Raw genomic sequence first — 14,763 nt, 5'->3', positions numbered from 1 at the left:
GGGTTTGTGTCCCCTGCCCTGGCTGGAAACTGCTGCTGTCAGGGAGCTGCTGCTCCTTCTCCCTTGTGTCTTCTGAGGCAGCAATGCTCTGAGTGCTGCAGGGATTGTTAAGCCAGCACACAGCAATCCCCCCTGCCTTTGCCCAGAGTGGCAACATCAGCTTGTGCAGAATCTGTTCCCTCTCCCTGTGCATGGTCTGGGTCAAACCATGGTGGACCCAGCTCCAGCACTGCTGGGAGCCAGCCCCATCCCAAGATGGGCTTCAGCACTGTCTGTAATAGACCCAGAAGCAGGAATATCACAAACATAAGACTTCCTTAAGATTTCTACTCAGAAACCTGGCAGTGAAGTGCATGAGGACTGCTCAGGTTTGCCAGACTTGATGGTCTTATTACTTAATACAATCACATAATTCCTGCCCCCTTACACCATACCTGTTAGCACTGGAGGCCTTGGATGCCAGCAGGGATGTGGCATGCAAACTAAACCTCTCCTAGTGCTTTTCCCTCCCCTTCCTCTTCTCTGCCAGCATCCTCTTTTGACAATCTAACTGGTAATTTCCTCTGCTGGGGGCTGAAATCATCTCTCTCCTTTTTTCCTGCCCTGTGGTTTGTGTCCCTTCCCATGTTACAGCAGCAGGCAGTGTGATACTGGGACAATATCATAGGGTGAAGGAAATGATGAACCAGGAAAGCTGTTGTAGAACCTGCAAACAGAGAGGTCATTGTTCCTGTGCCTGGGGGCTCTCACTAGGTGTGGATTCCTCACCTGGCTCAGGCTGTGCTTCCCCTACCACACTGGCTCTGGTACCTCTAACCTGGGCCGTGCCCTTCAGTGTTTGTGCAGATCACCTGAGGACATCACCCCAGGGCTGCTCGTCCCAGCAGCTCTCAGAGGAGAATGTCTCACCCACTGCAAACACCTGCAGGCAGAGCTGCAGCAGCTCTGAGTGGATACTCTGCTCAAAGTAGCTCCTTCCACCCTGCCCGGTTTACAGCAGCTGATTTCTTGTGGGACCCTCTGCTCCACACCACGGTAGGAGACTGAGAATGCAAGAACCTATAAACCTATAAGCAGCTGCTGTATAGCTGGATCAGTGTAAACCAGGGAGCCCTACAGGGATAACAGCCAAAAAGACTGAATTCTCTCTAACTCACGCTGCTTTGCTTTCACACAGCACAGTCAAAAAAGCCCTTAGTGGCCACCTTGGTGTTCCCCGAGTCCTCTCCATGCATGGTTGGCTATGAGAGCACTTCCCTGGGAGCTGTCACTGTGCCTGCCTTGGGGGACTGGTTATTGTGCCATATTCTGCTCTGTGTTTCCCAAGACACCGATCCCAGGCTCTTCAAAGGTTACAGTGCTGAGGAACTGAGCCCCACAGGAATGAACAAGAGGGAGATCAACACAGAAAAGTGCATTAGGCTTGAATGCAGTAAGAGACTCATGTAGGTTCATTTGAGCAAGAGATGTGCAACTGCCCTTAAGAAATAATTGTTAAAGAGGAGGAGAGAAGGGAATGGGAAGACTTAAAGAACCTGAAGTAATTTAAGATGCTAAAATTAATGACTATTAGCTTCAGCTTTGGTGCTCATCCTAGCACTCTGAAGAACAATCAAGTATCTCAATTTTCCACTTAACTAGTGCACTCTCTCCATACAAATAATGGAAAACTATTGAAGCAGGAGCAGCACAAGATGCCCCTTTCAACCACCTCCTTTTGAGAAGAAGACAGGAATGTGTGGGTGCTTCCAAGCAGGGAATGGATTAGATATATCCTTTGCTGAGCTGAATGCTGTGGGATGCTGCAGCAGGACTAGGGTTTGGGCTACCAGGGGTCCACATTTTATTGTCCACTGCTGCCAGTATCAAGGTTTTGGAGTAAGGAATGGGATACTGAAAGAGATTGTCTATCGTTGGCACAGGGATAAGAACAATGTTTTATTAAGTAATGGCAGTATAGTACAAAAATATGATTGTATACAACCTGTGAAAAATATGGCACCACTGAAAACAGCCTTTTCTCCTTTTGTATATTCCTTTATTTCTAAAAATATACTTTGTAAGTGCTTCTAACCTTTTTTCTACCAGCACTGGGAATGAAGAAATTTTTTTAAATCACAGTCAAACTAAAGGGCAGTCAACAGTGTAATTTGAATTGTCTTGGCTTTGCTTTAAAACGAAAGATCTTCAGAAGAAAAAGAAAAAACTTCCAGAAAAGTCTGAGGAAAACAAAGCCCAAAAAAGTTCCTGTTTGGAGGATGTGAGAATATTCAGCTTTTGCAGTTGTTTGATGGTTTCGGGAGCAAAGTCTCCCAGCCCTGACAAGCAAAGGCTTCTAGGACAGGAGAATTAGGGCACCACCAGAGCCAGGGAGTGAATGACCTGAGTGTTCCCAGGCAGCTGGTGCTTGGCCAAGGCCAATGCTGAGCTCTGCAGTTTGCAGCAGCCCACATGCTCACTGCTCTGTCCTGGACCCTCTTCAGCACCTCTCTGATTTCCTGGGATTCCAGATGGATCAGGTATTAAAATGGGAGAAACTCCTCTACCTGATCAAAAAAGAGTAAGTTGGTTTTTTTTCATTCTGGAAATTATATTTATGTGTAAGGAAAAAGAATTCCTGCTCACAAATAATACATCTCCAGTAACATCTGGAAATAATATTATTTGGGATAAAGCTCCCTTTTTCTAAAAAACCCAAGGGAATTAGGACCCAGTTTTCTCTCTTTACTGCCAGACAACTGCTGTTTTATTCAGAGGTTTTGCTTCTGAGCTTCATTCTTTAGAAGAGATAACAATTATGGAGTTAAATTCCATCAATATGTCTGGAAGTCACCCTGCAATATCAAACCCTGCGCATTCTCACTGATACATGTAATTTCTGGCACCATTAAAGCAGCCTACTTTGAAGATAAGTTATCAAAACAAGTTCTTTTGCAATACAGAGACTAAACACAACCTGGTACAGATGGAGAAAAAAGTTTGATTTTGAAAACTACCCAGACTTGCCTAGGGGCTCATAGGACAGTCTAAAGTCTTGTCTAGGTGGTGAAACTCTCTGGCAGGACATCCCTGGGACAGTTACCTCAGCACTGTCACACCTTGGCCAAGATTCCCGTGTGTTTCCTGTAGGGATGTGGGTGCTGCTCGCTGTCACCCTGCAGCAGCCCTGGAGCTGCCAAATGGCCCAAATGGAAACTGGCTGCTTAGGGAAGAGAGTAACACTGCTTATTGTGTGCATCAAACGTGCCCAGTGCTTGGCAAAGCTCAGCTGGAAGCCAAGGCAGGCTGGTAAGAGTGTGATTCTTATTTCAGTCCCTAAACTTCCGTGGGCTCCACTGGCAGCTGAAGTGCTTCTGTATGGGCAAGAAACATAAGCATCTTTCTGATGATTTTTAGTCCCTAAACGCCTTCCTCCAGCCTTATTCCACGACAAGAAGTGGCATTGGAGCTCCAGTGAAGCAGTAGCTGTGACATAATTGCATCTGCACCCAGTAGGTCTAGGATGAACATGGGATTCTTCTATGCACAGCTGAAGAAGAATGAAGTGAGGTGGAAATGTCTTCCTTCTCTTTGCTCTGCTCTTGCCCTGGGAATGTAGGACCAAAACTCAGCTGGGTGGGAGGATGGGGCATGGGATTTGTTGACCTACAGGTAGCTCCTTTAGGAAGGAAACCTGCAGCCCTGCTGTGCCCTGGGGAGCCATCCCAGGTAGCCTGGGGGGATTGAAGGTGTGTGAACTACGGTCAGATTGCCCCACTCCAAAGTGCAAGGTCCAGGCATTGAGGCTGGACATTTTTACCCAAATGACAGCAATTTGAGTTCATTCACCTGCATGAGGAAGGAGCTGTGGTATGTGGGTTGCCGAGCGTCTGCCGTGCTGCCGGGCAGGGAGGGAAATTCCCTGGATTTGCCTTTCATCTCAGACAAGGACACACCGTTTGAAGCAATCGCAAACTGCAGCTGGCACAGCCGGCCCTGGCACACGCAGGGAGAGCTCAATAATTCAGCAAAAATCCCAGAGCCAGCAGCAGACTTGGGCTCCAGCCAAGGCTCGGGACGTTGTCCCAGCATCAAATAACACCTCAGCTTGAGATCTCCCTGCTTGGCAAAGCATCGTCTGCCAGGGGAAGGAGAAATCCTCAGCCCACAGGTCTGCTGCTGCTCCGGTGGAGGGAAGGGGCTGATGTGCTGGTTCATGTTCCCATGGGTGACCCTGTGACCTTTCCCTGTCTCAGCAGTGCAAAGGGACTCAGAAAACGGAGCAGCCTTTGCCAAAACATTTGCCCTAGTCCACACAATGACCACTGTGGTTTTAATCTTCTTTTTCCCCTTGCTATTCTTGTTCTTTCTTTCTTTCTTTTCTTTTCTTTCTTTTCTTTCTTTCTTTTCTTTCTTTCTTTCTTTCTTTTTCTTTCTTTCTTTCTTTCTTTCTTTCTTTCTTTCTTTCTTTCTTTCTTTCTTTCTTTCTTTCTTTCTTTCCTTCTTTCTTTCTTTCTTTCTTTCTTTCTTTCTTTCTTTCTTTCCTTTTATTCCTTTTAAACTAAAGTGTATTTAGTGCTGGTGAAAGGTGCTGAATTGGCAGCCTTGGAGATGGATGTCCCTCTACCCAGCCCCAGCAAGCCCTGGTGTTTTCTGTGGGCTTCCTCTTCCTGGCACATCCCTGTGCAGGACAGCTGGCAGGTCCCAGGCTCCCCTGCCCTCTCCCGTCTCTTTCTGTGCTGGTTGGGACACCCATGGCTGAGCATGACTTCAACCTCCCATGCCAGGCTTGGGTGCTGCTGACCTGGGCCAGACTGGACCTGACAGTGCCCCTGGGCACTTTGCTGTGCGCGATTCCGGCTGTGAGGATGCAGCCCCTGCAGGAGGGAGCCTGTCTGTTCCCAGAGCAAGCAGCAGATCCACAGCCCAGCTCAGCTCTGCTCCCATCCGGAGCAGGAGAGGGAGGAGAGTGGATGCCCCCCTTGGGTGCCACTTGTCTCTCTGCCTTCATTTGGTGCCTAACCCAGACCTGACCCCAAGTGCTTCAGTGCAGACTGATTGTCTCTTCCTTTGAGCTCTCTTTCACCTCTCTCCCTAAAGTGCAAATGAACACAACTGAGTCACCCCGGGTGCTGCAGCCAGCTCACACCCAGGGGCCCAGAGGGACAAGTGGGACATCAAGCCCTTGGCTTGCCCACAGCCCCAAGCCAGGCTTTCAAGTAACACCCTAGAGGTGTTTGGCACATTTCTCCCCACCCCAAACACCAACACCAACCTGTGCTACCTCTTGGGCAAAGAGAAACCCCTTTGCTCACCCCTTCCCACCTCCCTCCCCCCTTTCCCTACCCCCACCAAGCTTTGCCAGCCTCCCCCCTATCTCTGCCAGACAGCAGAGAGGGGCAAACCAGCCTGCTCCATCTTCCCATCCATGTTAAAGGTAAATGCAGCACCAAAATAGATACAAAAATAGAATTTTGGGTCCATCAGCCCGGCTTCACTATTAATATAACTGCTATGAAATGTCAGAAAATAAAAGCTGCTCTCTTTATACACACCTGCCCCCCACCCCCCTTACTGACAGTATTGCCACACGCCCGGTCCTGTCAAAACAAGGCATCAAGATGCCTGTTTTCTCTATATTTTAAATACAATTGCTTCCATCCCCCCCTTGTACACAAACATGGCAGAAAGGGGTTTGGAAAAAAAAAAAGAACAAACCAAAAAAAAAAACTTTTTAAAAAATCCTTCATCGTTTCTACTGTTCTGAATAGTATTTCTGCCTCCTAGGACTCGAACCCTGCCAGTTTGTTTAAAAGGACAGAAGGTACCTGTGATTTCTGATGAAGGCCCTGATGTCCTTCTTGGGTTTCCTTTGGATGCTCTCTGATGGGGATGAGAGAGATAATGTGTTTGCTTTCCTCTATGCAAAAGTCACAAAGTGTTTGATCGGCAAACCCGTGACTAAAAAAAGTAAATATATAAAATAAACAGCAATCCACAGCCTCTTTCTTAAGTTTCCCCATCTGTCCAGTTTTCAAAGTGCAAAACTTAGAGAAGCACAGAATGATTTTCTTGAGGTGTTTTTCTCCTTTTGTTAGGGCTTTTTTCCCCCCCACGTGCTTGACTGGTATGGCCTTTCTATAGCAAAAGTCAGATAAAGCGTAATTGCAGTAGTTTCTGCACATGGAATCGTGAATCATTCCAGTGACTTGAGAATCTAAGCTGTTAATAGGCTAAAAAAAGGATTTTTTTTTGTTGGTCTTTTTTTCTTTTTTTTTTTTTTTGATTGTTTTCTTTTTGCATTATAATTAAGCATGAATATATATTACTATATTACACTGCTTGGATTGCTGGAGCAATCCAAATCTTCCTATGCTGTAAAACTAACTCCCACCCTGCGCTCCCCAGATCAAGAGCTTCTTTTCTCCTCCCTGTGCCAGTTGCCCTCAGTTCACATGATTAAAAGTTCCTCCCAGCCCCCCTCCCCGTTTTTTTTTCTCTTTTTGTTTGTTTTTTAGTAGATATTGCCGCATTCTTAAATTCATGCATTGCTGCATTGCTATTGCACATATATAAAGGATTGCTCGCTCCCTCCCAGCTGCTCCCCTCCCCTCACTGGTTGTGCACATCCTCTCTGCGGACAATCTTGTAGATGATCCAGTAGAAAATGTTGAAGATGAGGAAGGCCATGGGGAAGCCGATGCGGGAGATCTTGTCGATTTTCTTGGCTCTCTGGATGAAGAGCTTCCTCATCTCCTCGGGGGAGCGGGACGGCGGCGGCACTGGGTTGGCCGTGTTGTTGTTGTTGGCGCCCTTGACAGAGAGGCCGTCCTTGGCTTGCAGGCAAGCTGGCCCCATCCCGTAGGCGGTGAAGTTGAACCTGCCTTCACCAGCTTCATCCTCCTGGAACAGATTGAGCATGGGACTCTACTTAAAATGAGATATAGACAGTGCACCCTCGCTATAAGGCTCTCCGCTGACAGCATCCTGCTCTGCACGGGAAAGATGCTCCCACCATGCCCCGGCCTCGGCACCCTTGGGCAAACCCCCTGCTCTTGGGAGATCAGCCTTATAGAGGGGTGCCAGCCGTGTGATGCACAGATGCAAATCAGGGGATCCAGGCACCCCGTGGAGAACAGGACTGACTTCCACCCCATTGAGGTCTTTGACATATTGAAGGATTTATGGCACTGCTTTCATTTTTCCAATTGCATCCCCTGTTTTGCTTCTGCCTCTCCCTCCCCCCCACCTCCTATCAGCACCTTCTTTGCTTTGCCTGTGCAGTTTCAGCTTGCCCAGAAGGAGTGGGCTCCATGTAACTCACGTAGCCAAAGCTGCAGCCTGAGACTTCCTACAGAGTTACATGGATGCGCAGGAGCCAGGAGCTGTCCAGGAAAAGAGCTCTGCAGGCAGCGTGCAACCAGCCCTCACTCGCCTGCCCATGGGACCCCACAGCCATCCCCACAAGCCAACTTTTAGGTGAGGAACAGAACTGCCCTTCTGTGGGTCAATGGTAAGACATGGCTGCTTGTGGTAATGCCAATGATTGAGAAAAAATGTAATTTGTTTTTTGGTCTAAAGACAAATGGTGTTGTTAATTTTTTTTTTTTTTTGATGAAAGCTTGCTGGAATCCCAGAATGGTTTAGCCCTATTTTATTGAACATAGGGATGTAATGGCAGGGAAAAATAAGTTTGGCTGAAGTAATTCAAGCAGTGAGTTGCAAAGGCAGAGTGAGAATCCCAAGTCTCTTGACTACGGGTCATCAAGGCTAATTGTAGACCAGCGGCACTAATTAATCATTAATGGAAGCTGATCCATGCTGTGTCTCCCAACACTGACCTAGCAGCCCCCTTCCTTGTAGCTGCCTGACCACTGTGCCCTGCTGCCCCTTCCCCTGTCCTTTGCAGAGTGTCTTTTGTCCATCCCATGGGCAGCTGTGTGGGATGGAGGAGCGGGACACAGAGGACACTGCCATATCTGAACAAAACAAAGCTACCCAAATAAAATCAAGACCTGGTCTTCTGGGATGCTCAGAGCTTATGGACCTTCTCATCACATCTGTATTACAGGGGTTCAGGTAAAACTGCCTCTGCTCTTTTCCAGTTACACAAACATGCACTGGCACATGTCTGGCTTAACCTTAATCACTCGATCCCTAATTTACTGGATTTTTTCCTCTTCTCATTGCTGAAAGGCTACTGGCTGTTTCTTGTGAGGGATTTGTTTTGGTGAGTGGCATACCAAGGTTAGAGAAGACAACAGTGCCTTTTTCAAGGTGCTATATCAAATGATAGGCAAAGACACCACCAGCCACACGGGAATGTGTGTTTCCAAATAACAGTCCATGTGGGTCTGATGATGGTGTCATATTAACCAGACTGGTCCATACCACTGCAACATCTCACTTGTTTTTAGCCTGGCATGTCATGTCTAAACCAATCAGAACCACCCAGACAAGTCAGGACATCAGGACAGAGCAATTAGTGCCTTGGCAGCTGCATTAGTCCATTTGCATATTAGCAGTCAGCTTAGTTTTCTGATGAGTCTGCAAACCTTGTTCATTTAGCTTTTGCAAGTGTTTTTGTTTACGCTTTGCTCCAATTAAATAGCTGTGAGATTGGGCAGGGACTGTGCTAACAGCCTTGTGTTCAGTGGAACAGCTCTGGCAAACATCTCTTAAACTCATCTGTGTATTAGTGGAATTTTTTTCTCCTTATTGTTTTATCAACAGACTGATCTGCATACAACAGCACAGATCCCGAGACAGGATGCCTGAATCCAGATGAAGAGATAAATGCACTATGGAGGCACCCATGTGGGTGGGTTTAGCTCTGCCTCTATTCAGCAGGCTGCATCTTCTCAACTGATGCTTTGTTGATTTTGGGATGGCAGAGCCCTACTCTGGTCAAACAAAATCGATGGGTGCTGAGGGGTCTCATCTGTTACTTTTCCCTTGCATTTGTCCAACATTTTTCACCCCTGGTCCTGACTGGATTGAGCACAAATGATCAATTATCTCCTGTTTGCAGATAGGACAACTGAAGCAGAGAGTGAAAAAACTACAAAAATACAGGGATTCCTGTTCCTCAACCCCCACTTCCTCCTGGAATGGTGGCAGTTCTCCAGGCATACACTGTGAACTGCTGCAGGGCGAGTTAGACCCCAGGAAAGACTTCTGATCTCTGAGACAGTGAAACAATGGAATGGGGGTAGGTTTCTGGGTGGGATGGATCATGGAAAGTAGACAAATACCTATGAGGAATATTTAAGGCAGACCTTGGTGGTCACCTACGGGCTTGCTTGAGATTTTCATCAGCAAAATTTTCTTTGTTTTTTCTCTCCTAGAAAATGTACTGGTTTTTAGTGCTCTCCTGAGGGCAGCCTCTCAGGCCTGGTGCTGAAAATTTGCTAACCCCTTTCCTGATTCTACCAGTTAAATAGGGACAAAGTAATCACAGCCACCTTTATGTTTCTTTCTAGTGTGTTCTGTGAGGTGAAATCTTTGCTGTGGCTCCTCAGCCTAAAAGCTGTCAGAGCTCAGGCTGGGGAGCTGTTGGAGCTGCGTGCATGCTTGGATCGGGATCAGCCATGGCAGGTAAGCATAGAGCAGGCTAAGGCTCAGAGTAAAGCTCTTTCCTTCCAGGAGGAATTTGCAGTCAGTCTGAGAAGCAGATGCTTTTGAACATGGAGATGGCAGAGACAAAAGAGGTGTCACTTACCTCGGGGCTACTGCAGGCTGTCATGTTCGGGGTGCTGCTCTCTGATAGACACCCCTCACACCTCCCTGCCTGCCTCCCCCCAGCCCTGGCTGCTGCTTTTGGGGAGGAGAACCCACACCAGAACACTGCTGTGTGAAAATTGTCCTGTTGAGAACAACCATTTTGGTTGAGACCACTTGGCTAGCTAGCAAACCCCAGCTTGCTGGACTCCTGGGGTCAGCAGGCTGTCAGAACAGACTCAATTCATTGAGGCAGCCCTTGTTTTTGGTGTGTGAGCCTCCTTAATATCTGACCAGATACCGAGGACTTCCCTGGGGACTAGTGGCTTGGTTCAGTTGACCATGGTGTTCTGCTGGGACAGATTTCAGCTGTGTCCTTCATGCTTTATGTATTACCTTATGATGCCTCCTCTTCCTTCTGAACCTGAGCAGCTCTTTGTGCTGCCGAGACACGAAGTTGACAGCAGCGTACTCCAGAAGGGCAGAGAACACAAACAGCAAGCACACAGCCATCCAGATGTCGATGGCCTTCACGTAGGACACCTAGGAGTCAGAGAAAGAGACAGAGATGGGGTGGCTTCCTCACCCAAATGAATTTTTCCTTGGTGTTTTACACGGCTGATACCTGTTCTTAGGTACAGAGTCTCGCTCATTTAACATGAATGTGTTATCAGGTCACTGAACCTCCTCATGGGCTCTTAAGTAGCAATAATTCCACAGCTTTTTAATTTATTCAGGCCTTGACTGTGATTGTTTATATGCAGGGAAAACAGTAATCCACCATACCAGAAGCCCTTCATAAAGGGGAAACTCACTAGTATTATAAAAGTAAGATGGTCAAGTGACTAAAAAGCTAAAATGTAGAGTGCGCACCCATGTGTGGTTGTTGCAGGGGTTTGTAAAGTTCAGAGCTGCTGGTTACTGGGAGATGTGGTGAGTGCTGAATCTTAGGGGAATCTTTGCTGCTAGACATAGAGAATTTAAAGTTTTTGCAGGATGGGACTGGAATTTGCTCTCTTTGCTCTTAAACTGGAATAGTGCAAAGGCAGGATCTGTGCAGGGATTTACTTGGGTGCATGATTTCCCCTGGTGAAGACAAGGGTGTTCCCTACCTTGGGCAGCGATGCTCGGGAGCCAGAGCTCTGCGTGGTCATGGTGAGCACCGTGGTGATCCCCAGGCCCACACGAGCAGGTGCTGCATCCATATTGATCCAGAAGGAGATCCAGGACAGAATGACGATGAGAAGGCTGGGAATGTACATCTGGATCAAGTAATAGCCCATCTGCCTCTCCAGGTGGAAACGAGCTTCTATACAGGTGAACTTGCCTGAGGAGGACAGGAGATACATGGAAGGTTACTGGTAAGGTACAGTGAGCCTCCTGTTTTCAGCCAGTGTCTGGGGATTTTGCTTGCATTGCCTAAACCAGTCTTGTTAGGGGAGGAAAGGAACAGCTGTTGCCCAGGGCATGTAGTGGTAGGACAAGGGGGAATGGCTTCAAACTGAAAGTGAGAAGGTTTAGATCAGATATTAGGAAGCAATTCTTCCCTGTGAGGGTGGGGAGGCCCTGGCACACGTTGCCAGGCTGTGGCTGCCCCATCCCTGGAAGTGTTCAAGGCCAGGTTGGACAGGGCTTGCAGCAACCTGGGATAGTGGAAGGTGTCCCTGCCCATGGCAGGGGGTTGGAGCAATATGGTCTTTAAGGTCCCTTCCAACCCAAACCATCCTAGGCTTCTACGAACATCAACATAGCAAAGAAAGCTCTTTGGCAATATACCCTTTGTCACTTAAATTTCAAAGACAAAAGGAGACTCTGGAAGTGAAGATCCCAACCAAACACCCTTGAACTGATGCAGATTTTACCAGGGACATGAGGGTTTCACACATTTATGTCCGATTGGCTCTATACGTATCTATATGTCTGTTGTGTCTGGAAGTGTAGGACAAGGCCAGAGTGCCATCAGACAGAGCAAGAGACTCTGGGAAATGCACAGTCCTGAACTCCTCTCTACCGAACCCCTCAGTTAAGGGTTAACAGCACTGACCTGTGTTGTAATGCTTCGTGCAGTATCTCAAGTCTTTTTCTTCTTTGAGGATAAACTGAGGCAATGTCAGCCCATCAGCAACTTGCACTGCTCCTTTTTCTTGCCACTCAAATATGAGATCATTCATTGTGTAGCCAACTGTTGAGAGGAAGGGACAAACACCACATGAAACACATTAAATACTGATCTGGACAGGGACAGTGTTGCAGAAGAGAGCTTGGAGGCAGGGGTGCATCCTGGCCTTCCTTGACAGTGCTGTCATCAATGGGATTTGGGTTGAGGCAAAACTACTTTTTCATGTGATAAGAGCCAGGGCAATGACCTCCCCTGGAGCTGCAATGGTGTGTAATGGATTTTCTGCAATAAATCACATTTTTTCTTGAATTTGGCTTGCTGAACTGTGTTCTACTTTTTCCAACTTGACCTCTTTCTCTGGAAGAAGCTCATCATCTTTCCCTCCTTTGGGATAAGCAACATGTGCAAGGGGCAGATGTTCATCCAGAGAGGAAAAATCCCACTTGCAGCTGGAAGCACTTTCACCTTTCTCCTGCGAAGTGAAAGGCCAATGTAAACACAAGCAAGCCAGGGCTCCTCACATGGGATCTTCTGAGGTTTGGCTTCTCCAGCAAATGTCACATGTGCTGAATGAATGGAAAATCCTAAACAAGAGGTTCTCAAGCAAGCCTCCAGTGAAGGCTGGGCTGGGAATGGGTTCCAGCTGGGAAAGGAGATGGCAGGGGAGAGCAGGAGGGAAAAGAGATGGTCTCCTCTCCAAAACAGGAATGTGCACAGGACTCACAGCTTTCTAACTGCATGATGCATGTCTGTACATCCATGGGGAAGTTCTTCAGGTCCATGGGGCAGGCCAGAGTCAGCGTGATCCTGAGGAGAGAAGAGAGCACAGGGAATGCCAAACAGTGGGCCCTGCTGAGGGCTGAGCCCCTCAGACATCCAGAGCTGCCAGCGGGCTGGAGCCGTGCCCGAGACACACCGAGCTGGGGCAACAACTGGTCATCATCACTTCCCTGCCTGTGCTCTCACACGTGGTGCTGGAAAGCATCAGAACTGCTGAACATTTGGGTCTGTGATACAATTCCTGCTGCAGATGGAATTTCATTGCAATGCTGTTTTAGACTGCGTGGAACAAAGAGTTCCCTCACCAAACAGTTCTGCTGCTTCGCTTTTCCTTTCTTGCCTCAGGTTCACAACAGGCTGGATTAGCAGAAAGCCCAAGCCCACTCTCTGGACCCCCCAAATGCAATGCTAGATATTGGGACTACTTGTAAATCTCTGAACAGAACATTTCTGTGTCATAAAGAAACCACCAACAAGAAGTTTGATCAAAATCATATGTTTGTGTGGGGGGAAAGAAAGACTTCAGTGGAATTTTCTGCAGAGAAAATGCCTTGTGCTAAGCCAATATGAATCCTGTATCTTCCTGAATTCCTGCAGAGCCCTTGAGACATCTACTTCTGTCCCCATTTTCCACTAGGTGCAGGCTGCATTTTCTGTGTTATATTGCTGTGCTGCCCTGCACCATGATCTATGCTCAAGGTGTTTGGTTGGTTCAACAAGCTGATACTAAATGATTTGCTCCAGATAGTTAGACTTGAGTTATTTAGTTTGATAGTGTTGAAAATGCTGTTCCCTGAAGTGTTTAGGGTTTTCAGCTTTTTACCTTGATGTAGAAATAGCAGAATTACCCAGGGGACAGAAATTGAATTTTTCTATCATCAGACCTACAAGAAGCTTATCAGGAGGGAAAGATACTTTAATTTAAAATCTTATGTTGTTAGAAATTCTCAGCTTGAGTTTAGAGGCATGTTGGGACAGAAGATGTGACAAAGTCCACCTTCTTGTAAATGACTTGCCTAGAGTTTGATTATTGCAAATAGTAGTAGTAAAGAACCAGTTATGAAATGGCAGAGCACCTTATAGAGTTTTATTTAAAGGGAAAGACTGGGAACTGGGAACTCTTTGCATTTACACTGTGCTTTGGGAATGTCCTCTATCTTTTTCATTTTCACAGGAAAATGTACTTCTAAAGAAACCCATATTTTCATTTAGAGATGAGTGAGACAGGAAAGCTGTTTTTTTAAACTGAAATGTTTTTGAGTTTTTGCCTTGAAAATGGTGATTTTTCCATGTTCCCTGCTGAGTCATTGCTCTGCCTGGCAGAGCAACCCCAGGGCTGGGATAACCCAGTATTGCCCCCGTGCCCCTGCAGACCCTCCTGGAAGAGAACTCTGTGCCATGCTCGCTACCAAGCTGCTGCTGTTGGTTTTACTCCCTGCCTGGTTTTAAAAACTAAGAACTGTGAGGTTTCCCCATTCAGCCAACACAGTGGCAATTCTCTTACTGTTTTGGCCATCAGGGAGCTCATCTTTGGGCTGGAACCACCTTGGTGTTTAATGGATGTCTACTTTTCAGCATTAAGCTGTTTATTTCCCATTTTACAGCTCCAGACTGCTTTTCCTTCCCATGGCTGCCACTGGAAGCTGCGGTGTGAGATGGGGTGTGCGTTCCATAGGCAAATTTACATTACACATGAGGTGAAAAAGTCTTCAATATAGAGTTAAACTTTCCCAGTCTAAGCTCATGAAGTTTGATCTTGATTTCATTGGTTTAAAATAAAGCGTGAATGGGGTTGGAAGTGAAGGAGGGGGCTCAGATTGATTTCCTGTGGGAAACTCAATGCAATTAGTTCAACTTCACTGGTGGATTCTTGGATCTAGCAGTAAAGGGATGGCTGGGAAAAATTAGGCTGGGACAAAGCCATGGAGCTCTACTTAGCATTTTCCCTGTTTTTTACTTTTTTTTTGGTCAGGAAATGCTGCAGCTTTGAAAACAGGGTGTTCATGGGCTTCTACTGGTTTTCACATAGCACAGCTGGTTTTAGGCTTGTACTAACATAAGAGATCTGAAGTAATTTTACATCAGGGATGTTAAGGAATCTACTAGCAAGGAGCAGAAGTCCTTGAACTGAGAAAGGTAAAGATGAGTTAAATTCCCTCCCAGAC

The 14,763-nt window shown here is 46.9% G+C and overlaps 1 protein-coding gene across 2 annotated transcripts in view; it reads right to left on the bottom strand.

Annotated features, from left to right (window-relative positions):
* Window positions 1-6,248: 6,248 nt before the first annotated feature.
* Window positions 6,249-14,763, bottom strand: part of GLRA1 (glycine receptor alpha 1) — a 37,112-nt gene continuing 28,597 nt past the window's right edge. The window contains exons 5-9 of one of the 2 annotated variants that reach the window (XM_039559801.1): window positions 12,543-12,625; window positions 11,744-11,881; window positions 10,812-11,026; window positions 10,096-10,242; window positions 6,249-6,906 (exon numbers count right to left, since the gene is read on the bottom strand). In XM_039559801.1, coding sequence (XP_039415735.1) covers window positions 6,592-6,906; window positions 10,096-10,242; window positions 10,812-11,026; window positions 11,744-11,881; window positions 12,543-12,625 — 898 coding nt within the window. In that variant the 3' untranslated portion in view covers window positions 6,249-6,591. The remainder of the gene's footprint in view (window positions 6,907-10,095; window positions 10,243-10,811; window positions 11,027-11,743; window positions 11,882-12,542; window positions 12,626-14,763) is intronic. The other variant, XM_039559802.1, reaches the window with a different exon arrangement.

Source organism: Corvus cornix, chromosome 13 (assembly GCF_000738735.6).
Source record: "Corvus cornix cornix isolate S_Up_H32 chromosome 13, ASM73873v5, whole genome shotgun sequence".
Lineage (NCBI taxonomy): Eukaryota > Metazoa > Chordata > Aves > Passeriformes > Corvidae > Corvus > Corvus cornix.
The sequence above is the reverse complement of the archived record's forward strand: the minus strand, read 5'-3'. Positions and strand labels throughout refer to the sequence as shown.